Raw genomic sequence first — 26,940 nt, forward strand, 5'->3', positions numbered from 1 at the left:
CTTCGTTACAGAAACTAAAGAAACTAAGAAATCCTGCAGTGATTCAAAGTGTCTCTGCAGGAAGAAACATCTCAGATTAAAGTGACACACAGATTCTCTCTGGACAGTTTATGAAGGAGACATGTTTACTCCTCATGTGAGGATCCAATCAGACACTTCAACTCATCCTAACAAGCTGCAGCTCCTCTTTATCTCACAAACACATGAAGAAGAACTGCTGCTGGTCAAGATTCAATTACAAGTTCCCCCACCAACCACTAGAGGGAGCTCACTCTGAGCCAATAACAACTTATGAGAGGATCATCTTTATTCAGATCAGTGATCCAGGACTGCTTCTCCTTTAAAAAGAGTCGTGAGGATCCTCAGACTGGTGCAGCAGCAGGGAGTGGTCCAGGTCCAGGTCCAGGTCCAGGTCTAGGTCCATGACTGCTTCTCCTTTAAAAAGAGTGGTGAGGATCCTCAGACTGCTGCAGCCATGGACCTGCTGCCAGCTCTCTGCCTCTGTCTGCTCATCTGCTCCGGAGCAGCGTTCAGCCATCAACCCGGTAAGAAAAGCCTCTCTGTCCTCAGCTCCTCTGGATTTCTCTTCACTTTAATGCGCAGTCGATGAGAGGAGCCACAGTTGAACATGAGCCTGTTTCCTCCTGCATGAATCCTTCCTCCTGTTTGCTGCTGTGCCTCACTAAATGCTGCGTCTTCTTTCCAGCCTGCAGCACTTTGACTTTACAAGCACAGATTGACTTTAGAATCCAGACCTGCAGCTCATCAGCTTGAAAGAGAAACTGGAAAACAGCCCCCATGTCCCTTTAACCGGGAAGGAACTGGATATCTGGATATTATTATTTAAATTATAACAGCATTGATTCTTTACGATCAAGAAAATAAGATTAAAGTCAGAATATTTATTTTTAATAGACAGAAAACAAGATAAGAAGAAACAGAAAAACACATCAAGTCATTTTAACTGAATAGATTCAGATTTATGATGACTCATGTCAGAATTCATATTTAAAGCGACAGTTATCAAGGATTTTATTCAGTGAGCACTTCCTTGAAGCTCTCACACGTTCCTGCTGCTCTTTCAGTGTAAAGTCCCATTTCCTGTTTGTCTTTGACCCGTTTGGACTCTCTGGTATCAAAGTGAACCAGCGTGCTGAATGAAGAGGCTCCACTCATTTCTATGGCATCAAATGTTGGTTTTATGACATAAAGAGGATTTAACGCAGGTTAACTGTCCTCAGGTTGTTCATGATTGTGTGATTGGACCTGAGACCGTCCAGGTGAACCCGACTTCACACACAGTCAGCTGGGATCAGATCCAGACGCTGAACTGAGGAAAACAGGATCGAATGTGGATGAATCAGGATCAGGAAACGGATCAGGACTGATTGATCGATACTTTATTGATCCTGAGTGAAATTCCAGCATCAATACAAAGATCAGTCCAGTGCGCCTCCACCAGCTCACTAATATAGTTCAGATGTGTTTAAAACAGTGTGACAACATGGCCTCCCCGACTCCAGCTTCACCTTTTTAACTGTAGTACTTTAATTAGTAGTAGTAGTTTTTCCGTTTCCTCCTCCTTCACTCACTACCCACTTCTTTTATTTTCTGTTTCTACCTGTTGGGAGTGATTTTTTTTTTGTTTTCTCACTTCATCTTCAGGCTCAGACAGATCACCTGTTCAACAGCCGCACGGCTCCTAAACGTTCACCTGGTTTGGCTTCTTTCCTCTCAGCTAGTAACTTTTCCCACGGTAAGAAGTGGAACCAGTGGAAACAGGCCGGCCAACGTTTGCTGCCAGCGTTTCCTCTTGGAGCTGAAACAGGTTGGAGAAGGTTTTCCTCCATCAGCTGAGCGGAGTAAAGTCAGTTACTAACACCGCTCATGACTCTGAGGTTGAAGACGAGCTGTGTGGAGGAAGCAGAGCTTTATATTCCAGGTATTCCAGCGTCCTCCAGGACTTTTACTGGACGAGCTTCTGATCACAGGAAAGATCCGTCTTCTATTTCTAACAGCAGCTTCTCAGGACGCTCAGACACACACTGACACTGAACCACTGATTGTTGTAAATAAAGTAGCTCATCTTCTCACCACTGCTCCATAAATGTTGTCTTATTGTGGACACATGTCCTCCCTCACTGTCTCCTTCTTGTTTTGTCTCTCCAGGGTCAAAGGTCACCAGGAAGGTGGTCAGAGAAGACGAAGACGCTCTTCTAGATTGTGCTCTAGACGGTAGAAATATTAAAGACGAGGTCTTCGACTGGAAGAAAGACGGCAGCACCGAGGTCTTTTTCTACAAAAAAGGCAGCCACTACTTGAACGGGCTTTCGGGTCAGGACGGCCACTTTAAAGATCGGGTGTCTCATTTCCCCGATCAGCTGGAGGTCGGTAACGCCTCCATAGTGATCAGAAAAGCCCAGGTGAAAGATAGCGGGAATTACAGCTGCAAGTTTCCCTTTCATGAGCCGGAAAGACGAGGCCAGTATGAGCTTATTGTTGGTGAGTGTCCTCATTCAAACGCTGGCAGACAGCTGTGTCTTTACAGATGTGACTGGTTCAGGAGTCTCAGATGGACTCAGGTCAGAGAGAGAAAGTCCTCCAGGAGGAGCCACAGTTTCCAGCCTCAGTGATCAGAGTTCCCAGCAGATAACAGTTTGATTTGAGCTCATTTTAAACCTCCTGACTGGTTCTGAGCTGACAGGTTGGTTCCCCACAGTTCCTGGAGACGTTGATTCTGTCCTCTGGACAGTGAATCCTCAGCCAGCTTGTTGAGACCTACTGAAGCTCATGAGGACACATTTCAATAGTGTCCTCTTCCCTCGCAGCACTTTGTTTTTCTCCATTGCAGAATGTTTTTCTTCCCTCGCAATAATCCTGCGTTCATCCAACATGTTTTACATCCCTTCTGCAATTTCTGGTTCCCTAGCAAAGTTTTTGTTCCCTCACTTTTTTTTTTCTCACAAGAGTTCTGTTTTGTACCTTAAAACTATTTTTTGTTCAGTTATAACTGTTTCTTGTTCATTTAAAATAGTTTACATTCCATCACAACCGTCTTTTGTTCCCTTAAATGTTTGTTCATTAATTCCTTCGCAATGTTTTTGTTCCTTTCTTGTCTCAAGTTTTTTCTTTCTTTGTACATTTTCTACATTGCTTCAGCAATTTTGTTGTTCCCTTGTCAGTAGTTTTTGTTTCCTGTCTACTGTTTTCTGTTCCCTTGCAACTATTTCTTGTTTCCCAAACGAATTTAGTTCCCTTGCTACTATTTTCCCTTCTCTCACAACTATCTTTTGTTCTTTTCTAACTGTTTTTGTTCATCTTTAATTGTTTTTTCTCTTTTGCAACAATATTATTTTGTTGTCTTGCACCAACTTTAGTTCCCTTAATCAACAATCCTTGGCCTTAAATACCTTGTAATTGCTCCTGCGTTCCCTCATAACAGTTTTTTTCATACCTTCTCACTAAGTTTAGTTTTTCTTTGTCACCATTTTGCATTTCATTCCAACAGCAGTTTGTTCCCTTGCCACAGTCTTGTGTTCCCCGGCTCGTTGCTTTGTGTTCCCTTCACAACAGCTTCTTCAGTGTCTTTGAATGTGCTTTCCTTGTTCCCTGTGGGCTCTGCTTGTGTTGCTCCAGTGGAGTCTCAGCTCGCTGCCCGGTGAGAGGAACATGCTGCACCAGTGCTGAAGGAACAGAAAGCGAGACTTGAGGCTGCAGGATGAATTTGAAGCTTCTTCCTGTTTTTAAAGACGCCGATGGACGTAATAATGCAGGCGGCAGAAGAAGAAAGAAGTCCAGTGTCCAGATAGAGGTTCTCACTCTTCCTGGAGACACTAAAGTCTTTTTGATTCAGTAAAGAAAGTGAGGCTTTTCCAGGTTAATGTTTGTCCTGCTCCTGCCTAAAACTGTAAGTGAGTCCAGTGTTACTGAGTCCTGAAGAAAAGTAAATGAGGTCAAACAAAGATCCACTATAGACGCGTCTCCTCATTGTGACCATCTGTGACTCGCCTTAACCAATCTCCTCTGTAAATACATGAAGATGTTTGTCACGTTTTTACATTTCTAATGACATGAAGGAATAAAGTGTTTAACACTACTGTGTTTCTTTTCCCTCAGTCTGACCTGAAGGTCAGGTTGATGAAAAGTCTAACATGTGCTTTCTTTTCCCTTCCAGAGTGGATCTTAACTTGTTAGGGCTTATTACAGCCATGCTCACTAGTGCATCTTCAAATCTGCTCATTTTACCTGCTTCATAATCTAAAGCTCACAGACGGCTGATAAATGTCTGTTCTATGAATAGAAAGTAAACTCTCTGAGGTTTGATGTGGAGCGTTCATCTTATTTGTGCTCCACACTCTGGTGACTGGTAGAAGGGATTTAATGAGAACGGCTGAAACGCTGGAGATTTTAACCTTTTGGTGCAGCTTTAAAATGAAGTAAACTGGGAATGATGTGTGCTATTAGGCTGAAATTTTCAGGATTTCATCTTCAGTTTAACTAAAATGTTTGTACCAAGTTTCTCTCATATAGAGCGAAGCAGCTCTGAGATATTTAGGAAAGTCCAGGACATAACATCTCCAACACAGCACAACATAACTCTTCAAAAACCTCCTTAAATTGAATGAATATTGAGGATAAATCCACTTTAAAATGTTTAAAAATGTCTAGAAATGTCGAATCTATTTATAGAAAATGTTTCCATGATATTAATATGAAGATTTATTCCTTTATCTTGATTAAACTTTCTCCTTTTTGAGGGATAAAACCAGTTAATGTGATAATTTGGTGTCCTGCTGTGTGAAAAAGAGGAAAGTCCAGGATCTTCACCTCCTGTCAGACAGGTAAACTCTCCTGCTCCAATCAGAGGCCGCTTCCATTGTTCTGCTCTCCTATTGGACGAGCGCAGCTGTCAATATGACGCACCTGGCCAATGGCCTCCTCTGATTGGCTGACGGGATGTAAAGCCTGTTAATTACGTCCCATTAGGCGGTAGCGGGCTGCTGATTGGCTGATTGTGTAGGTGGACGTGTCCTGATGTGAGGAGGCTTGAAGCTGATTGGTCAGTTTCTGTGTCACTCTGGTTAAAGTCACTGAGATGAGGCTCCTCACTGAGTCTGCAGCGCTCAGGTCAAACTTCCAGGATGGACTCGGTCACATTTATTCAAGCTGTTTCTGCTTCTATCTCACTTTAACTCACTTTGCTTCATCGGGGAAGTTTTGATTCTTCCAAGCGGGTCCAAGTTTGACTTTCAATGTGTGTTTTGGGATCGATAAAAGCCTTTTAACGAGGCTCCGACAGGTTCTCAGGTGAAACGATTAATATTTCTTAATCTTCAATTAAAGGCTGTAAGTTTAATTTCCTGACTCCTGCTTCCAAATGGACTGAAGCGTTTCAAAAGGAGAAGCTGTGAGCTTCAAATGCTTCTAAGACGCAGTTATTGAGGCTCACAGAGAAGATGAAGATCGTCCGAGTGTTTTTTTCTCGAGTTTTCCATGAAGAATTAGGTCGCATCCAACCTCCGAGCTTTATAAGGTTAAAAGGCAGAAAGCTCCCCGGTGAGTCCTCCTCTGAAACACTGTCCTCAAGCTGACATCTCACCTGGAGCCTCCAGGTTCTGGTCCTGAACTTTAGAAGCTGTGAAGAGAAGCTCCCAGAATGTGGTTCTTCTGCTGGATGTTTCCTCACTAAATCTGAGTTTGTGTGGAAGTTGTTCTACTATTGATGATCAAATCTCCTTGTTGTGGAGAGAAAAGTGTTTGGAGCAGCCTGATAATGTGCTTTTAAATGTTGGTGTGGACATGAGGCTGGAGGCCCTCAGAGGTCCGTTCAGCCTCCAGATGTTCCAGAGTCCTAGAAGAAGTTCTGCTGGTGGAGCAGCACCAGAACCAAAGATCAGTGAGGGAGACTTTACCTCCACTCTTCACTTCTATACTCATCCTCACTACATGCAGACATCCAGGCTGCTCAACACCGACTCTCTCTGGAGATTCAACTTTTTGTTCAGATTCAACAAAAGAAACAATTTGGATCCATTAATAGTTATATTTCACTTGTCCTATCCACTTTATCAAATAGTTTTGTGTGAAGCCTCAAAACTAGAATCAGTTTTACATTCTTGAGTTAAATCAACATTAGATGAACCTAAATCCTTCTGAATACAAGAGCTGAGTTAATTTCTTATTCTTATAAATTAACTAATTGCATAAATGTTTATTAAATGGTTAAAAAGTCCTTATCAAAAATAAAAACATAATGAAGTCATAAAATGATCAAATGCAGATATAAAGTTGATATAATGTCAAAATGTTTTAAACTAAAAAGTTTGTATTGCTTGATCTTTCATCAACAAATCACAAAAACTAAAGTTCAATTATTTAGCACACTTAAATATATTTTAGATATATTTAAGTGTTTTGACAAAAACAAGAGAAACCGTCCAATGTAATCGTAACATGAGATTAAATCAGGAAATAAAAATCTCTCAAAAGAAAATCTTAAATGTAGATTTACCGTTTAAACTGTTATTCAAAGTATTTTCTGATAATTCTGTGGGATTACTTTTTACGAATAAGATGTTGGATTTTTTTATTTTGCATGTTTTACATTCCTTCAGTATTAAAAACATGAGTTATGATTTTGAAGTAAAAATTAAGACCAAAAGAGCAAAATGTTGTTTTAATTCTTTAATGACAAACCTTAAATATTCTTGAATAACCTGTTGTTTGTTCTGTTCTCAGGAGCGGCTCAACAACCCATTACAACACTTCACAAATCATCCGACGGAGTTTTGCTCCAGTGTTCAGTCCGAGGAGCTTTTCCTAAACCCAGAGTGGAGTGGTGGGACGCTGCTGGAAACGTCCTTGATGCTGAACCAAAGTTCACACAGAAAGACGTCAGTTTTGATGTTTTCCTCCAAACCACCGTGACAAAGAGCGGCGATTATCGATGTGTCGCTACTCAGGAGGAAATACACAACCAAGTCTTTACTGAGACGTATGCGCCTGGTCCTGGTGAGTCCATTTTAATTTCATATTTAGTTTCCAGTGTGAAACCAGGAGTTCCAGCCTTCATCTCCTCCATCATTTCCAGCTTCAGTCTCCTGGTTTGAATAAGAAGCGTCACTGAGCAGATCTCTGGAAACATTCAGGAAGTTAAACTTTCCAGCTGCTGTGAGACGATCAAACTTCATCCATCATTAAAATACCTGGAGAAACATTTTAACTCAAATTCAGTCAGACCAGAGATTATTCACACAACTCCTGAATGTCTTGTTTATTTATAGAAATACTGCTGATTGGCTCCTGATCTATAATAGCAAACAAGCCAATGAAACACATTTTGACTGTTTTTACCCAAAACTCCTTAAAACACTGAACTACTGAAAAAGGTGAAGAATGTAGATTAAAATTATTTAAACACTAAAGTTCATGTTTTCCTAAACTGCCCCTGTTGCTGTATTTTCTAATTCTGCATTAATCCTCCTGTCTGGTGTTTCAGATTAAAACGAATTAAATGTTACTTGTTAATCTGGCCTCCTTAATTCTCCTACTTTAAATTTAAGATCAATTATACAACTTAATCCATTTGTCACACAACCTTCATGGTGAAGACTAAAGAAATATCTCTTGATTTAAATTCCAGCTGGAAGGTTTTTCTATCAAACAGCAGAAAGATTGGATCTGGTGAGAGGAACCGTCTTTTACATCCTAAACTAAAGTTCAAAGTGACTGATGCTGTGAAGAATCTGGTCGGGATGAAAAGAAAAACAACAAAGAACTAAGAGACGAAATAAAACTGATGGCAGCGACATACAGGAAGATTTCAGTAGGAAAATAAATACTGAAGTCAAGAGACTGAAACTGAGCTGTATGCCCAGATTATTCACAACGGAGCTGTTTGCCCAGATTATCCACAACTGAGCTGTGTGAAGAAATAAGCTGGACCTGCTCTCGTCACTCAAAGTTCAACTTACATGACAGATAGATAATAGATGATAGAACTGTTTTGATGTAAAACATGAAAAATTGACTCAAAAGTGCTAAAATATCAGAATTGTTCAAATATTTAAAACACTTCAGAATAAAAGTGAGAAAATAAAAGCATGTGACGAATAACGTCGTCACGCTGAAGTTCAAATCTTCCATAATTCCAGATTAGAAGGTCTAGTCGTCCAGTTTGACGGCAGCAGGCAGGAAAGACTTTGTTCTGCTCCTCTGAACAATAAAGTTTGTGTTTGAATGTGTGAGCAGAGTTTGAAGAGGGAGAATGTCGGACGCTCTGCTTGATGTTTCCAGTGTTTGTAGTTCAAACTCAGTAACTTGAACTTTGACTTGTATTTGATGTGTTGAACGAGCAGTTTGACTCCCAGTCGTCAGATTAAAGTCAAAGAAGCAGAAGAAGTGAAGCTCGTCACACTCGAGGCTCCTGCTGCTGCTTCAGGACCTTTTACTGTCAGACTGCAGGGTGTTCATGTTGCCCCTCTGGGGACGGGAGTTGTTGCCCCTCTGGGGACAGGAGTTGTTGCCCCCCTCTGGGGACAGGAGTTGTTGCCCCTCTGGGGACAGGAGTTGCCCCTCTGGTGTGAATCCAGCTCACATCACATGTTAGTGAGTGAAGCAGTTTACAGTTAAAAGAGTTTAGATGAAATAATCCCACAGATTAAAGTCCAGTTATGATCAACTCACTAATCTGAGATTAAAAGAAGAATCAGTACCAATGTGATGATTTCTCACTTTCACTCTGCTGTTGATCAGACAGTGGTCCCTCCATCGGGTCCAGATGTTGGTCTCAGACAGTGGTGCCTCCACCAGGTCCAGATGTTGATCAGACAGTGGTGCCTCCATCCGGTCCAGATGTTGATCACAGACAGTGGTCCCTCCATCAGGTCCAGATGTTGGTCTCAGACAGTGGTGCCTCCACCAGGTCCAGATGTTGGTCACAGACAGTGGTGCCTCCATCGGGTCCAGATGTTGGTCACAGACAGTGGTGCCTCATCGGGTCCAGATGTTGGTCACAGACAGTGGTGCCTCATCGGGTCCAGATGTTGGTCACAGACAGTGGTGCCTCCATCATCAGGTCCAGATGTTGGTCACAGACAGTGGTGCCTCCATCAGGTCCAGATGTTGCCTCCAGCTGTGGTTCAGTTTGAGTAGAAAAGTGTAAACTGAGTAGAGTTTCTCTCTGAAGCTGAGCTGCTGCTTCAGTCTCTAATCGAAGCTTTTCTAATGTTTCTCTTCTTTCTGGACTCGACTGGAGCAGAACTTTACAACCTGGATGAGAACAAAGCAGCTCAACACGACTCGTCTCTCATGAGGACTCATGATGAGACTCTGGAGGAGGAGCTTCCATCTTTTATACAATCCTTCCTCCTCCCCACTTTTAATTCACTCAAACACTAAAATTCACCAGCAGCTGATCAGAAAAGTGACGTCTGGCGGAAGATTCTAGATTTTTCTAGAGAAACTGAACAGAAACGTTTGTGGAGTTTAAAGTTCTTCAGTGTGAATCTGCTCGTGTTTTCAAAAGTTTCACACTGGAAATTTCTTCCTGAATGTGAAGTTAGAAGAAATTTGAATTAGATTTTTAATTCAACGTTTTTCAGACGTTTTAACGGAAGTTATGTTGCACTAATATGTTCAGATCTTATATTTTCCTACAGATTAGATAAACTGTCGGTACAAACCAGATTAGGATTAACATGTTTCATATTGTTCTTATTTTCAGGAGCAGCTTCTAAACCATATCTCACAATTCTTGATGAAACGAAGGACCAAGCTCTTCTACAGTGTGAAGTTCTTGGAGTTTCTCCTCAACCTGCAGTTTTCTGGAAAGACGATTCAGGAAACATCGTCGACTCTGAAGAACCTGAAGTGACGGAAAGAGGAGGAAGTTATGACGTCGTCCTCCGAACCACCGTGACCAAAGACGGTTTCTATCACTGTGTCGTGACTCAAGACGACATCAAACATGAAGTTTCTGCTAAAATCAAAGTTTTCTTTGGTGGTAAGTTAAATATTTAATCTCTTATGTGTTTCTGTTAAACTCAATCTCTCAGGTCATTAAATATAAAACATTAAAAATGGTCCTAAAGCAGAGAAACAGAAGTTGGTGTCCATATTGAGTCACTACAGTGAAGCTCCTCGGTCCCAGCGTCCAATCACAGAGCAGCTTCAGCAGCACATTTCTAACATGAGGTTCTGAGTAGAAAAACACTGAGTGACACTGAAGAAGTGAGGGATCCTGGAAGAGGAAGTTCTGTGGGAGAAGAAGAGCAGAACCTCTGGCAGAGCGTCTGCATGTAGAGAATCTAGATCAATCCAGAGCGTCTGAAGAGAATTCAAGACAAACGGAGGTGAAGTCTTTTCTCCACTCAAACCTTCTCAACTGGAATCAGTTTGCTTGTGTTCAGTTGATGTTTGATGAGTGGAGACCAGGACGTGACCTGAGGACAAGTGTCTCCTGGAGAGAGACTGGAGGTGGGAGGAAGTGAGTCCAGGGTAATCCGATTACATCCTGAGAGGTCGGTGGAGGATCCACACTGGTCTGTTTAATCCCACTGAGGAGCCGCAGGGAAGAGGAAGATCCAGCGTCATCTTCACCACCTGGACCTTCATGTCCACGTCGTCTCTGAGTCTGAGGACGTCTGTCACTGTGGTTCAGTGGAGAGCACGGCTCGGAGTCGCTGGTTCGAATCCCTGCAGACGTTTCAACATGCAGATGGTTTCATCAGTGGAGGATTCAGAGACTCGAGTGTTTCACTGTGGAGGAGTTAAAGTTTAAACATCTTACTGCAGATAAAATATTACAGTTTTATAAAGTACTTTAATCACACTAATGAAAAAGCACCTCTGAAATAATATTTTTCAACACTCCTGAACAAAACGTTGACACAGTGTCTGAGACATTTTAGTGTTTAAATAAACTTTTTGTCTTCAGTTTCAGAGTTTCCCATTGGATGGATTATTACTGCTGCAGTTCTGGGAGCTGTCCTTGTGGCTGGTGTTGTTGTTGTTGTTGCTGTTGTTCTTCGACACAAAGGATACAGATGTAATAAAAGTAAGTTTATTTCAGTGACAAGTAGAAATCCCAACAGATTAATGTAATCTATATTAAACTTGATCAACTTGAGGCTCTCGGCCCACATGAAGCTTCTTTGTGTTTTTCAGTCCCTCAGATAATTATAAAAAATTATGATTAGATTAAGAAAAGTCAATTTATCACTTTTGAACTGAATATTAATTGCAATTCTTTCAATATTTTAAAACAAAATTTATTTTAAAGCAGAAATTATGATTCTGCCACTTTAATATACTTTATATTATATTGGGTACTAGTTTTATTTACAGATAATTATGTTTTAATTTTTTAACATTTTAGATTTTGTGAAAATTTTGTTTTAGGTCATTAATATTTAATGAAATCTGGTTTAAAGTGTCAAATTTAGCAAAACTTCAATATTTATAGCAAAAAAGAAAAACGTGACGCTCATGTGAGATATTTGTAAAGACTGATTTTAATTTTCCTAAAATGTCATATTTATGATAGTATTTTAATATTTTTCCACATTTCAAAGAGAAATTTAATCAAAGCAAAGAATAGAAACAGGTTTATGTGAAGATGAGAAGAATAAAGCTGCAGTCAGGTTTTTAAATCAAGTTTCTCAAACTGTTGTACTGGAGCTCCCTCTAGTGGACAAGAGTTGAATCTGCATTTAAAGTCAATTTGAAAACATCAAATATCTGAAATGTACAACATGTAGAATTACTTTAGTATCTGTGGTTGGAGCAGTAAAGATGTTTCCTAGAGATCCTCAGTAAACCTCCTGCTGGTGTTCAGGTCGTCACAGTGGAGCAACTCTGAGAAATCATCTTGATTTCAGCTGAATCAAACTACAAAAAGCTTTTAAAAACACTAAAGTGACGCGGTTGGGAGGATGTAAAACTGTTATTTTACCGCCAATAAAGAGTTAATAATGTGTGTATCAAGCACATCAGAGAGTGTAAATTCTTGTTTGTTCCTGCAGGTTCAAACTCTCTGACGAGCCGCTCTCTGGATTCACCACAACCCCATGATCAGCACCTGAGAGAGGCTTTACCTGTGTGACACACACACACACACACACACACACACACACACAGACACACACACACACACACACACACACACACACAGTTCTGTTATTTTAATTCATCATGTGGGACTGAAAGTATTCAGTTTGTGTTGCAGCTTCAGATTTGCAGGAATTTTATGTTCTCATTTTTTAGCATTTTTAATTTTTTTATACTGTTTTCACATTTTTTCCTCGGTGCAAATTAAAACATTTTGTATTTTTTTATTCCGTAAATTAAGATTTTTGTATTTTTTTTTTTTTTATTCCAGGTAAACAAACATGTACCAGTTTCGTTGTGTTTTCTTGTGTGAACTGCTGGAAGTCTTATTTTATATCTCAATAAAATGAATGATGAAGAAAAGACAAGAGCTCAAACTGTTTTATTACTGTTCTCAAATTTCTTCATTTTTTTTGCTTTTTCACATGAACACCACCTTTTTTCAGAGTTTTGAATTTTTCATGGACTTTTCTTGCCATCAGAGTCAAATCGAGCTGTGACGTAATTGTAATCAGTTCTAAGTGAAATCACTGCGAACTTCCAAAAGTTCTTCTTCCTCCTATACTTCCATCTAAAGAGAATTAGAAGTATGAACTAAAGCCTTTTGAACAACAGATCGGGGATTATGACTAAATCTGTCATGACACTCAAATCTGTGACGTTAATGTTTTGGTTTTTCACGTAACGTTGGTTTTTCTCTAGATGCTTTTAGTTCAGCCACATTTCAACGTTCTGCCCGTCAGGAAGCCAGATTTCACTGAGAGCTGGCCCGGCTGGTCCAGACGTCCGGCACTCAGACCCACAAACACAATTCTCCTGCTTCATGTCTGAGAGCTGCGGTGAAACGCTGCTTTCAAACCAACAAAGAGCCTGTGACGTCATGATGCAGCGTTTTACAGCAGCCGGGGGAACGAGGCTGAACGTTAGGAGCTGCAGGAGGATTTACACAATTACATGTCAGAGTTTTAGTAGCATGTTGCTACACACACACACACACACACACACACACACACACACACACACACACACACACACCCTGCATTAAAGAGCAGCTGTGTTGTTTTGACTGTTCAGGAATCATGAGGCGTTAAAGAATCCAAGATTAAAATCAGAAAGATAAGAGGTGAAGATTTATTTTTTTAACTGTGATGATCAGGTGAGCTGGACGGGCGCCGATACGTGTAGAGTGAGATTGGCAGATAAGAAGGTGTCAGAATAAGAATAACAATCATCATCATCATCATTAATGATGAAAATTCCTTTTCTCCACATTAACCATATGTCAGGTTAATGTGACGCCTCTCTATGTTATTGGTCAGGTCGCCACCACAGGCATTGCTGTGTAAAGGAGGTTTTAGTTGTGGAGCCACAGGTTCATTCATTCATGTAAGTTTCATTTCCTACGAGGAGTAAAAGTAATAAAACACCTCAGTGGAACTAAAGTGAGCGACACTCCTTCAGATGAACGTCCGTGATGAGATGCAACAACCTGCTGATCCAGTTCTCAGGAAGTTTCACTCCTCAGGGGATAAAAAGATCACAGCTTCTATGGAACTGTGGCTCAACACACACACACACACACACACACACACACACACACACACACACACACACACACACACACACACACACACACACACACACACACACACACACACACACACACACACACACACACATTGTTAGTTTCTATTTACGTCACATTATTATATTTTTAAGAAAATTGTTCAGTTGTTTACTTCTTTAGACAGTTATAAGATAAGATAAGATATCCCTTTATTTATCTCGCATGTGGAGAAATTTGTAGTGGTACAGCAGGATAGTACAGAAAAAGATGCTCTGGAGTCACTTTTCTTCTCTGCCAGAGCAACAAGAGCTACACGAGAGGCTAAAAGTGTTTTTAAACTGGATCCATGCTCACTTTGAAAGTTTGTTGACAGAACAGGAAACATCTTTAATCTTTGGATTTTGATAATAAATGAGTGTGTGTGCGGGAAATGATTTTATTTTATGAGTTGCAGTGTCGTTTAGTTCATCCTACAGAAGGATTTCCTGCCCTGCTGGACTCCTCGAAGCTGTTTCAACAAAATACAACACAGCGTAAAGTTTCACAATGGAGCAGTTTAATGTTTAACTAAACAATAAAGACATAGTGAACCTTATAATGATAAAATGATTTGATTTATAATGATGGAATGATTGGGATCATTATACAATGATGATATAATGATTTACTACACTGTGTGAAATGTTACAATGTAAAGCAACAAACTGTGAAGTCATGAATGTTTTAATGGTATAAAGGGACAGGATGTAACCTGTCAAAATAAAATACAACAATGTGTTCATGTCCAATCTGGTCCACTGTGAGATATCAAGGTATAATAAGACAAATAAAACTGTGGAGTAATCACAAAACTGTGTGAAATGTACAGTGATTTCACTTAGAACTGATTATAAATGGCCTGAATTGGATCTGATGGAAGAAAACCTCCACAAAGGGTTCTGTACAAAACAACAAAATAGGTGATATTAATGTGAAAAAAGAAAAATAAAATGAAGAAATTTCAGAAAAGATGTTTTGCAATAAAACAGTTTGAGCTATTTTCTTTTCTTCATCATTCATTTTATTGAGATAAAATATAATTGGACAGTGAGCAGAGCAGTAATGTTGAGCATAAAAATAGAAAATCTCTTGTTTTAGTTTCATATTGTTGGTTGTAGTTTTAATTTTAACTGTTTAGACAGTTGATGCAATTTAATTTTACAATCCAATAAGACTCAGTGTGAGGAGAGAAGATACTATACTGGAGAACATGTCATATAATATTCTATCGTGTATTTTATTATTATACAGTACAATTCAATGGAACATGTTGCCACACAGTGTCAGGAACTCCAGTGAAATCTGACTTAATATAAGGTGTTAAAATACAGCAGGAGACATTATAATGTCTGAAAATAGGATCCAGTGTCATGTGTTTTATTAATGTTTAATACAATATTCCCTCTTCGTCCGGATTAAAACACATTCGTACCACCAGACTGACCCTGTGCTGAATAAACGTGAGTTTAAAGTGGAACAGAAAACTTTTCCTTCAGTTGTTTTATTGAAGTTTCATTGAAACGAGACCAAAGTTTCACTGATCAACGGGAAGTTTTCTTAGTTTCACTGAGGAGAATAAATCTTCTTATCAGCAGATCATAAATTCCTCTGACGTAGACATCAAACACACCTCATCAGCCTCTCAACCGCTCAGAGAAATAACTGCAATAAAAACATTACTGGCTTCGTTACAGAAACTAAAGAAACTAAGAAATCCTGCAGTGATTCAAAGTGTCTCTGCAGGAAGAAACATCTCAGATTAAAGTGACACACAGATTCTCTCTGGACAGTTTATGAAGGAGACATGTTTACTCCTCATGTGAGGATCCAATCAGACACTTCAACTCATCCTAACAAGCTGCAGCTCCTCTTTATCTCACAAACACATGAAGAAGAACTGCTGCTGGTCAAGATACAATTACAAGTTCCCCCACCAACCACTAGAGGGAGCTCACTCTGAGCCAATAACAACTTATGAGAGGATCATCTTTATTCAGATCAGTGATCCAGGACTGCTTCTCCTTTAAAAAGAGTCGTGAGGATCCTCAGACTGGTGCAGCAGCAGGGAGTGGTCCAGGTCCAGGTCCAGGTCCAGGTCAAGGTCCAGGTCCAGGTCCAGGTCCAGGACTGCTTCTCCTTTAAAAAGAGTGGTGAGGATCCTCAGACTGCTGCAGCCATGGACCTGCTGCCAGCTCTCTGCCTCTGTCTGCTCATCTGCTCCGGAGCAGCGTTCAGCCATCAACCCGGTAAGAAAAGCCTCTCTGTCCTCAGCTCCTCTGGATTTCTCTTCACTTTAATGCGCAGTCGATGAGAGGAGCCACAGTTGAACACGAGCCTGTTTCCTCCTGCATGAATCCTTCCTCCTGTTTGCTGCTGTGCCTCACTAAATGCTGCGTCTTCTTTCCAGCCTGCAGCACTTTGACTTTACAAGCACAGATTGACTTTAGAATCCAGACCTGCAGCTCATCAGCTTGAAAGAGAAACTGGAAAACAGCCCCCATGTCCCTTTAACCGGGAAGGAACTGGATATCTGGATATTATTCTTTTTATTATTATAACAGCATTGATTCTTTACGATCAAGAAAATAAGATTAAAGTCAGAATATTTATTTTTAATAGACAGAAAACAACATAAGAAGAAACAGAAAAACACATCAAGTCATTTTAACTGAATAGATTCAGATTTCTGATGACTCATGTCAGAATTCATATTTAAAGTGACAGTTAACAAGGATTTTATTCAGTGAGCACTTCCTTGAAGCTCTCACACGTTCCTGCTGCTCTTTCAGTGTAAAGTCCCATTTCCTGTTTGTCTTTGACCCGTTTGGACTCTCTGGTATCAAAGTGAACCAGCGTGCTGAATGAAGAGGCTCCACTCATTTTCATGGCATCAAATGTTGGTTTTATGACATAAAGAGGATTTAACGCAGGTTAACTGTCCTCAGGTTGTTCATGATTGTGTGATTGGACCTGAGACTGTCCAGGTGAACCCGACTTCACACACAGTCAGCTGGGATCAGATCCAGACGCTGAACTGAGGAAAACAGGATCGAATGTGGATGAATCAGGATCAGGAAACGGATCAGGATTGATTGATCGATACTTTATTGATCCTGAGTGAAATTCCAGCATCAATACAAAGATCAGTCCAGTGCGCCTCCACCAGCTCACTAATATAGTTCAGATGTGTTTAAAACAGTGTGACAACATGGCCTCCCCGACTCCAGCTTCACCTTTTTAACTGTAGTACTTTAATTAGTAGTAGTAGTAGTTTTTATCGTTTCCTCCTCCTTCACTCACTACCCACTTCTTTTATTTTCTGGTTCTACCTGTTGGGAGTGATTTTTTGTTTTTCTCACTTCATCTTCAGGCTCAGACAGATCACCTGTTCAACAGCCGCACGGCTCCTAAACGTTCACCTGGTTTGGCTTCTTTCCTCTCAGCTAGTAACTTTTCCCACGGTAAGAAGTGGAACCAGTGGAAACAGGCCGGCCAACGTTTGCTGCCAGCGTTTCCTCTTGGAGCTGAAACAGGTTGGAGAAGGTTTTCCTCCATCAGCTGAGCGGAGTAAAGTCAGTTACTAACACCGTTCATGACTCTGAGGTTGAAGACGAGCTGTGTGGAGGAAGCAGAGCTTTATATTCCAGGTATTCCAGCGTCCTCCAGGACTTTTACTGGACGAGCTTCTGATCACAGGAAAGATCCGTCTTCTATTTCTAACAGCAGCTTCTCAGGACGCTCAGACACACACTGACACTGAACCACTGATTGTTGTAAATAAAGAAGCTCGTCTTCTCACCACTGCTCATAAATGTTGTCTTATTGTGGACACATGTCCTCCCTCACTGTCTCCTTCTTGTTTTGTCTCTCCAGGGTCAAAGGTCACCAGGAAGGTGGTCAGAGAAGACGAAGACGCTCTTCTAGATTGTGCTCTAGATGGTAGAAATATTAAAGACGAGGTCTTCGACTGGAAGAAAGACGGCAGCACCGAGGTCTTTTTCTACAAAAAAGGCAGCCACTACTTGAACGGGCTTTCGGGTCAGGACGGCCACTTTAAAGATCGGGTGTCTCATTTCCCCGATCAGCTGGAGGTCGGTAACGCCTCCATAGTGATCAGAAAAGCCCAGGTGAAAGATAGCGGGAATTACAGCTGCAAGTTTCCCTTTCATGAGCCGGAAAGACGAGGCCAGTATGAGCTTATTGTTGGTGAGTGTCCTCATTCAAACGCTGGCAGACAGCTGTGTCTTTACAGATGTGACTGGTTCAGGAGTCTCAGATGGACTCAGGTCAGAGAGAGAAAGTCCTCCAGGAGGAGCCACAGTTTCCAGCCTCAGTGATCAGAGTTCCCAGCAGATAACAGTTTGATTTGAGCTCATTTTAAACCTCCTGACGGGTTCTGAGCTGACAGGTTGGTTCCCTACAGTTCCTGGAGACGTTGATTCTGTCCTCTGGACAGTGAATCCTCAGCCAGCTTGTTGAGACCTACTGAAGCTCATGAGGACACATTTCAATAGTGTCCTCTTCCCTCGCAGCACTTTGTTTTTCTCCATTGCAGAATGTTTTTGTTCCCTCGCAATAATCCTGTGTTTCTCCAACATGTTTTACATCCCTTCTGCAATTTCTGGTTCCCTTGCAAAGTTTTTGTTCCCTCACATATTTTTTTAGTCACAAGAGTTCTGTTTTGTACCTTAAAACTATTTTTTGTTCCCTTATAACTGTTTCTTGTTCATTTAAAATAGTTTACATTCCATCACAACCGTCTTTTGTTCCCTTGCATGTTTTATTTCCTTCTGTTTTTTAATTCCTTTGCAATACTTTTTTGTTCCCTTGACACATTTTTCACATCCCATTCAATCTCTTAAGTTGTTTTACTTTGCAATGTTTTTGTTCCTTTATTGTCTCAAGTTTTTTCTATCTTTGTACATTTTCCACATCACTTCAGGAGTTTTATATTCCTTTGCTATAGTTTTAACTTTTAACAGTTCCCTCAAAACATTTTTTTTTTTTCTTACAACAGATTAATTTTTGCAACCTATTTTTGACATTTTCTACATCGATTCAGCAATTTTGTTGTTCCCTTGTCAGTAGTTTTTGTTTCCTTTCAACTGTTGTCTGTTCCCTTGGAACTATTTCTTGTTTCCCAAACAAGAATTTAGTTCCCTTGCAACATTTCCCCTTTTCTCTCAACTATCTTTTGTTCCCTTCTAACTCTTTTTATTCACCTTTAAATGTTTTTGTTCTTTTGCACCATTTTGCTTTTGTTGTCTTGCACCAACTTTAGTTCCCTTAATCAACAATCTTTGGCCTTAAATACCTTGTAATTGCGTCTGCGTTCCCTCATAACAGTTTTTTTCATACCTTCTCACTAAGTTTAGTTTTTCTTTGTCACCATTTTGCATTTCATTCCAACAGCAGTTTTGTTCCCTTGCCACAGTCTTGTGTTCCCCGGCTCGTTGCTTTGTGTTCCCTTCACAACAGCTTCTTCAGTGTCTTTGAATGTGCTTTCCATGTTCCCTGTGGGCTCATCTTGTGTTGCTCCAGTGGAGTCTCAGCTCGCTGCCCGGTGAGAGGAACATGCTGCACCAGTGCTGAAGGAACAGAAAGCAAGACTTGAGGCTGCAGGATGAATTTGAAGCTTCTTCCTGTTTTTAAAGACGCCGATGGACGTAATAATGCAGGCGGCAGAAGAAGAAAGAAGTCCAGTGTCCAGATAGAGGTTCTCACTCTTCCTGGAGACACTAAAGTCTTTTTGATTCAGTAAAGAAAGTGAGGCTTTTCCAGGTTAATGTTTGTCCTGCTCCTGCCTAAAACTGTAAGTGAGTTCAGTGTTACCGAGTCCTGAAGAAAAGTAAATGAGGTCAAACAAAGATCCACTATAGACGCGTCTCCTCATTGTGACCATCTGTGACTCGCCTTAACCAGTCTCCTCTGTAAATACATGAAGATGTTTGTCACGTTTTTCCATTTTTAATGACATGAAGGAATAAAGTGTTTAACACTACTGTGTTTCTTTTCCCTCAGTCTGACCTGAAGGTCAGGTTGATGAAAAGTCTAACATGTGCTTTCTTTTCCCTTCCAGAGTGGATCTTAAAAGGCAGAAAGCTCCCCGGTGAGTCCTCCTCTGAAACACTGTCCTCAAGCTGACATCTCACCTGGAGCCTCCAGGTTCTGGTCCTGAACTTTAGAAGCTGTGAAGAGAAGCTCCCAGAATGTGGTTCTTCTGCTGGATGTTTCCTCACTAAATCTGAGTTTGTGTGGAAGTTGTTCTACTATTGATGATCAAATCTCCTTGTTGTGGAGAGAAAAGTGTTTGGAGCAGCCTGATAATGTGCTTTTAAATGTTGGTGTGGACATGAGGCTGGAGGCCCTCAGAGGTCCGTTCAGCCTCCAGATGTTCCAGAGTCCTAGAAGAAGTTCTGCTGGTGGAGCAGCACCAGAACCAAAGATCAGTGAGGGAGACTTTACCTCCACTCTTCACTTCTATACTCATCCTCACTACATGCAGACATCCAGGCTGCTCAACACCGACTCTCTCTGGAGATTCAACTTTTTGTTCAGATTCAACAAAAGAAACAATTTGGATCCATTAATAGTTATATTTCACTTGTCCTATCCACTTTATCAAATAGTTTTGTGTGAAGCCTCAAAACTAGAATCAGTTTTACATTCTTGAGTTAAATCAACATTAGATGAACCTAAATCCTTCTGAATACAAGAGCTGAGTTAATTTCTTATTCTTATAAATTAACTAATTGCATAAATGTTTATTAAATGGTTAAAAAGTCCTTATCAAAAATAAAAACATAATGAAGTCATAAAATGATCAAATGCAGATATAAAGTTGATATAATGTCAAAATGTTTTAAACTAAAAATTTTGTATTGCTTGATCTTTCATCAACAAATCACAAAAACTAAAGTTCAATTATTTAGCACACTTAAATATATTTTAGATATATTTAAGTGTTTTGACAAAAACAAGAGAAACCGTCCAATGTAATCGTAACATGAGATTAAATCAGGAAATAAAAATCTCTCAAAAGAAAATCTTAAATGTAGATTTACCGTTTAAACTGTTATTCAAAGTATTTTCTGATAATTCTGTGGGATTACTTTTTACGAATAAGATGTTGGATTTTTTTATTTTGCATGTTTTACATTCCTTCAGTATTAAAAACATGAGTTATGATTTTGAAGTAAAAATTAAGACCAAAAGAGCAAAATGTTGTTTTAATTCTTTAATGACAAACCTTAAATATTCTTGAATAACCTGTTGTTTGTTCTGTTCTCAGGAGCGGCTCAACAACCCATTACAACACTTCACAAATCATCCGACGGAGTTTTGCTCCAGTGTTCAGTCCGAGGAGCTTTTCCTAAACCCAGAGTGGAGTGGTGGGACGCTGCTGGAAACGTCCTTGATGCTGAACCAAAGTTCACACAGAAAGACGTCAGTTTTGATGTTTTCCTCCAAACCACCGTGACAAAGAGCGGCGATTATCGATGTGTCGCTACTCAGGAGGAAATACACAACCAAGTCTTTACTGAGACGTATGCGCCTGGTCCTGGTGAGTCCATTTTAATTTCATATTTAGTTTCCAGTGTGAAACCAGGAGTTCCAGCCTTCATCTCCTCCATCATTTCCAGCTTCAGTCTCCTGGTTTGAATAAGAAGCGTCACTGAGCAGATCTCTGGAAACATTCAGGAAGTTAAACTTTCCAGCTGCTGTGAGACGATCAAACTTCATCCATCATTAAAATACCTGGAGAAACATTTTAACTCAAATTCAGTCAGACCAGAGATTATTCACACAACTCCTGAATGTCTTGTTTATTTATAGAAATACTGCTGATTGGCTCCTGATCTATAATAGCAAACAAGCCAATGAAACACATTTTGACTGTTTTTACCCAAAACTCCTTAAAACACTGAACTACTGAAAAAGGTGAAGAATGTAGATTAAAATTATTTAAACACTAAAGTTCATGTTTTCCTAAACTGCCCCTGTTGCTGTATTTTCTAATTCTGCATTAATCCTCCTGTCTGGTGTTTCAGATTAAAACGAATTAAATGTTACTTGTTAATCTGGCCTCCTTAATTCTCCTACTTTAAATTTAAGATCAATTATACAACTTAATCCATTTGTCACACAACCTTCATGGTGAAGACTAAAGAAATATCTCTTGATTTAAATTCCAGCTGGAAGGTTTTTCTATCAAACAGCAGAAAGATTGGATCTGGTGAGAGGAACCGTCTTTTACATCCTAAACTAAAGTTCAAAGTGACTGATGCTGTGAAGAATCTGGTCGGGATGAAAAGAAAAACAACAAAGAACTAAGAGACGAAATAAAACTGATGGCAGCGACATACAGGAAGATTTCAGTAGGAAAATAAATACTGAAGTCAAGAGACTGAAACTGAGCTGTATGCCCAGATTATTCACAACGGAGCTGTTTGCCCAGATTATCCACAACTGAGCTGTGTGAAGAAATAAGCTGGACCTGCTCTCGTCACTCAAAGTTCAACTTACATGACAGATAGATAATAGATGATAGAACTGTTTTGATGTAAAACATGAAAAATTGACTCAAAAGTGCTAAAATATCAGAATTGTTCAAATATTTAAAACACTTCAGAATAAAAGTGAGAAAATAAAAGCATGTGACGAATAACGTCGTCACGCTGAAGTTCAAATCTTCCCTAATTCCAGATTAGAAGGTCTAATTGTCCAGTTTGACGGCAGCAGGCAGGAAAGACTTTGTTCTGCTCCTCTGAACAATAAAGTTTGTGTTTGAATGTGTGAGCAGAGTTTGAAGAGGGAGAATGTCGGACGCTCTGCTTGATGTTTCCAGTGTTTGTAGTTCAAACTCAGTAACTTGAACTTTGACTTGTATTTGATGTGTTGAACGAGCAGTTTGACTCCCAGTCGTCAGATTAAAGTCAAAGAAGCAGAAGAAGTGAAGCTCGTCACACTCGAGGCTCCTGCTGCTGCTTCAGGACCTTTTACTGTCAGACTGCAGGGTGTTCATGTTGCCCCTCTGGGGACGGGAGTTGTTGCCCCTCTGGGGACGGGAGTTGTTGCCCCTCTGGGGACGGGAGTTGTTGCCCCTCTGGGGACAGGAGTTGTTGCCCCTCTGGGGACAGGAGTTGTTGCCCCTCTGGTGTGACTCCAGCTCACATCACATGTTAGTGAGTGAAGCAGTTCACAGTTAAAAGAGTTTAGATGAAATAATCCCACAGATTAAAGTCCAGTTATGATCAACTCACTAATATGAGATTAAAAGAAGAATCGGTACCAATGTGATGATTTCTCACTTTCACTCTGCTGTTGGTCACAGACAGTGGTCCCTCCATCAGGTCCAGATGTTGATCACAGACAGTGGTCCCTCCATCGGTTCCAGATGTTGCTCAGACAGTGGTGCCTCCATCAGGTCCAGATGTTGGTCTCAGACAGTGGTGCCTCCACCAGGTCCAGATGTTGATCAGACAGTGGTGCCTCCATCAGGTCCAGATGTTGATCACAGACAGTGGTGCCTCCATCAGGTCCAGATGTTGCCTCCAGCTGTGGTTCAGTTTGAGTAGAAAAGTGTAAACTGAGTAGAGTTTCTCTCTGAAGCTGAGCTGCTGCTTCAGTCTCTAATCGAAGCTTTTCTAATGTTTCTCTTCTTTCTGGACTCGACTGGAGCAGAACTTTACAACCTGGATGAGAACAAAGCAGCTCAACACGACTCGTCTCTCATGAGGACTCATGATGAGACTCTGGAGGAGGAGCTTCCATCTTTTATACAATCCTTCCTCCTCCCCACTTTTAATTCACTCAAACACTAAAATTCACCAGCAGCTGATCAGAAAAGTGACGTCGGGCGGAAGATTCTAGATTTTTCTAGAGAAACTGAACAGAAACGTTTGTGGAGTTTAAAGTTCTTCAGTGTGAATCTGCTCGTGTTTTCAAAAGTTTCACACTGGAAATTTCTTCCTGAATGTGAAGTTAGAAGAAATTTGAATTGGATTTTTAATTCAACGTTTTTCAGACGTTTTAACTGAAGTTATGTTGCACTAATATGTTCAGATCTTATATTTTCCTACAGATTAGATAAACTGTCGGTACAAACCAGATTAGGATTAACATGTTTCATAATGTTCTTATTTTCAGGAGCAGCTTCTAAACCGTCTGTCACAAATCTGGATGAAACGAAGGACCAAGCTCTTCTACAGTGTGAAGTTCTTGGAGTTTCTCCTCAACCTGCAGTTTTCTGGAAAGACGATTCTGGAAACATCGTCGACTCTGAAGAACCTGAAGTGACGGAAAGAGGAGGAAGTTATGACGTCGTCCTCCGAACCACCGTGACCAAAGACGGTTTCTATCACTGTGTCGTGACTCAAGACGACATCAAACATGAAGTTTCTGCTAAAATCAACGTTTTCTTTGGTGGTAAGTTTCTTATTTAACTAGTTTTATCTTATGAGTGCTTCTCTTTCACCAAAACTCTCAGATCATTAAAGATAAAACATTAAAAACGGTCCTAAAGCAGAGAAACAGAAGTTGGTGTCCATATTGAGTCACTACAGTGAAGCTCCTCAGTCCCAGCGTCCAATCACAGAGCAGCTTCAGCAGCACATTTCTAACATGAAGTTCTGAGTAGAAAAACACTGAGTGACACTGAAGAAGTGAGGGATCCTGGAAGAGGAAGTTCTGTGGGAGAAGAAGAGCAGAACCTCTGGCAGAGCGTCTGCATGTAGAGAATCTAGATCAATCCAGAGCGTCTGAAGAGAATTCAAGACAAACGGAGGTGAAGTCTTTTCTCCACTCAAACCTTCTCAACTGGAATCAGTTTGCTTGTGTTCAGTTGATGTTTGATGAGTGGAGACGAGGACGTGACCTGAGGACAAGTGTCTCCTGGAGAGAGACTGGAGGTTGGAGGGAGTGAGTCCAGGGTAATCTGATTACATCCTGAGAGGTCGGTGGAGGATCCACACTGGTCTGTTTAATCCCACTGAGGAGCCGCAGGAGGGAGGAAGATCCAGCATCATCTTCACCACCTGGACCTTCATGTCCACGTCGTCTCTGAGTCTGAGGACGTCTGTCACTGTGGTTCAGTGGAGAGCACGGCTCAGAGTCGCTGGTTCGAATCCCTGCAGACGTTTCAACATGCAGATGGTTTCATCACTGGAGGATTCAGAGGACGAAGCAGATTTGATTGTAGATTTCAGCAGGAGAATAATCCAGTTTACTCTTTGATGCCTCGTTAGTTTTTCTGATTTAAGTCGTTTCTTCATGTTTTAATGTTTTAATGTCGGTTAGATCAACTTTAAAAGTCTTTTTTTAAACTGGACCCAAATAAGTTGCTTTGAATTGTTTTCTCTTCCATCTCTGTTTCTCTGTTCAGGACTTGTTGACGTGTGGAATTTGATGTGAATCATAACACAAGAATGATTTTGATTAATAATCAAATGTATTAGTGTTTTAATGTCTCGCATCAACTTTTTATGACCACCTCCCCCAGAGTTCCCCACTGGACTGGTTGTTGGTCTTTCAGTCACCAGTGTTGTTTTCGGCATTGGTTTCCTGGCTTTGGTTTTTAAGAAAGCCTGTTGTAACGGTAAGTTTAAATAGTATTAATTCATATATAACTGCTGAATCTCCAGTCCAATGATTTACATTTCCAGTTGATTCTCAGTGTCTCAGTCTTGTTTTTGTTTTGTTCCTGCAGGATCACGGCGATCAGCCCTCCCTGAATTCACCGCAGCTCCTCGATCAGACATTTAAAGAAGCTTTAACTGACACACACACAATGTTCCGTTATTCTACTTCATCATGTTTAAGTATTTACTTTATGTTGCAGCTCCAGATTTACATTTGAATTAGAACATTTATCTAAACTTGACAATGTTTTTTTTTTTAAATTGTCTGTGCCTTCTGCCCCTCACTGTCAATATTGTTGTTGTTTTTTTTTTTTATTCCAGAGAAACAAACATGTACCCGTTTCTTTGTGTTTTCTTGTGTGAACTGCTGGAATGTTTTCTCTTATTTTGAAAGAGCTCGTGTGCTGTAGAAGGAACTGAAGCTCAGATATGTGAGACGGAAGACGTTAATGCTGGACTTCTTCCTCTCCTTCCTCATCCTCACCTTGTCTGTGATGATTTTTACAAAAATAAAAGAGAAGTGAGTTTGTCGTCGTTTCATGTGAAAATCCTGCAGGAATGTTTGGGATTAAAACAATAGAAATAACATGTCCAGTAGAAACTCGAGGCTCAGAAAGTTAAATAAATACTAAAAGTGTGTTGCAAATGTAGTGTATGTATAAATACACTAATTTATAATGTTTGATCACTAAAATCTTTCCTGAACATAAAATGAGGCAGAAGGCCGCCGACACTCAGATTATCAAATCCAGAGCAGAATGAGGTTGAACTGATTGAATTACATTATTACTGTAGAAACTTTATTTCAGAGGAAAGTTCCTCATCATGCTGTTCATATTCAGACATCATCAGACTGCTGTTGGCTTTTATTATAATTATCTGAGATGAGAAATCGTCATTGCTTCTATTTTCATGATGCATCATTAAAGCATGAACTTTTTACATTTTTCATTAATTTCAACCGAGAATTTACTGGCAGAGCAGGATTATCTTATTAAAGCCTTGCAATGAATAAGATTTAACAATAAATATATACATTTTGTGTAGTCGCTCTAAATAAAACATTATTGTATTCCAGTAACAAATATTTGGTTACCTGCCTCTTAATTTTTAATGACATGGCGCCCTCTGCTGGACAAAACTTTATAAGACACTTTCGAGGACATTCAATAAAACACATTCCAGAGGCTGATCAATAATTCAATAATTTAAAGTAAATCACCTCATTGGGAGATTTACATGTAGTAGAATTATAACACAAAGCTTTTTAAAATTCTGTCTCAGAAAGTGTTTATATTGGACATAATTCCTCTCATAATTCTGTTACTAAGCACCTCTAAGGTAGTATCAGAGTCGCTGGTTCGAATCCCTGCAGACGTTTCAACATGCAGATGGTTTCATCAGTGGAGGATTCAGAGACTCGAGTGTTTCACTGTGGAGGAGTTAAAGTTTAAACATCTTACTGCAGATGAAATATTACAGTTTTATAAAGTACTTTAATCAGACACTAATGTAAAATATTATTTCAGAAGCACTTTTTCTTTCAATATTTGTAATTTGCAGTGATTTTAACACTAATAAAGCTTT

General features: G+C 40.1%; 2 protein-coding genes across 3 annotated transcripts; both read left to right on the plus strand.

The window, feature by feature from the left end:
• The first annotated feature begins 331 nt into the window (after positions 1-331).
• LOC308108895 (V-set and immunoglobulin domain-containing protein 1-like) lies at positions 332-12,464 on the plus strand. 2 transcript variants are annotated; one of them, XM_080462193.1, is made up of 6 exons: positions 365-545; positions 2,170-2,502; positions 6,739-7,011; positions 9,725-10,003; positions 10,937-11,056; positions 12,024-12,464. In XM_080462193.1, the coding sequence occupies exons 1-6, from the start codon at positions 476-478 to the stop codon at positions 12,101-12,103; spliced, it is 1,155 nt and encodes a 384-aa protein (XP_080318319.1). In that variant the 5' UTR covers positions 365-475; the 3' UTR covers positions 12,104-12,464. The 2 variants fall into 2 exon arrangements, with proteins under 2 accessions (XP_080318320.1, XP_080318319.1); XM_080462194.1 differs by lacking the exon at positions 9,725-10,003 and having other exon boundaries at positions 332-545; positions 10,943-11,056.
• A 792-nt stretch (positions 12,465-13,256) lies between these two features.
• LOC308108342 (roundabout homolog 2-like) lies at positions 13,257-25,883 on the plus strand (the record flags this gene model as incomplete). The annotated part of the gene is made up of 9 exons (XM_080461175.1): positions 13,257-13,264; positions 15,764-15,960; positions 17,158-17,247; positions 17,588-17,920; positions 19,794-19,823; positions 21,006-21,278; positions 23,864-24,142; positions 25,215-25,310; positions 25,422-25,883. The coding sequence occupies 9 exons, from the start codon at positions 13,257-13,259 to the stop codon at positions 25,475-25,477; spliced, it is 1,362 nt and encodes a 453-aa protein (XP_080317301.1). The 3' UTR covers positions 25,478-25,883.
• Positions 25,884-26,940: the final 1,057 nt, after the last annotated feature.

Source organism: Lipophrys pholis (assembly GCF_963383615.2).
Source record: "Lipophrys pholis genome assembly, chromosome: 4".
NCBI classification, from domain to species: Eukaryota; Metazoa; Chordata; class Actinopteri; order Blenniiformes; family Blenniidae; genus Lipophrys; species Lipophrys pholis.

Bases quoted from the DNA above. Each gene is read 5' to 3' on its own strand.
- LOC308108895 (XM_080462193.1), top strand. From the start codon at position 476: ATGGACCTGCTGCCAGCTCTCTGCCTCTGTCTGCTCATCTGCTCCGGA. The intron at 2,503-6,738 runs GTGAGTGTCCTC...TTCTGTTCTCAG, and splicing joins CCAGTATGAGCTTATTGTTG to GAGCGGCTCAACAACCCATT. The intron at 11,057-12,023 runs GTAAGTTTATTT...TTGTTCCTGCAG, and splicing joins AGGATACAGATGTAATAAAA to GTTCAAACTCTCTGACGAGC.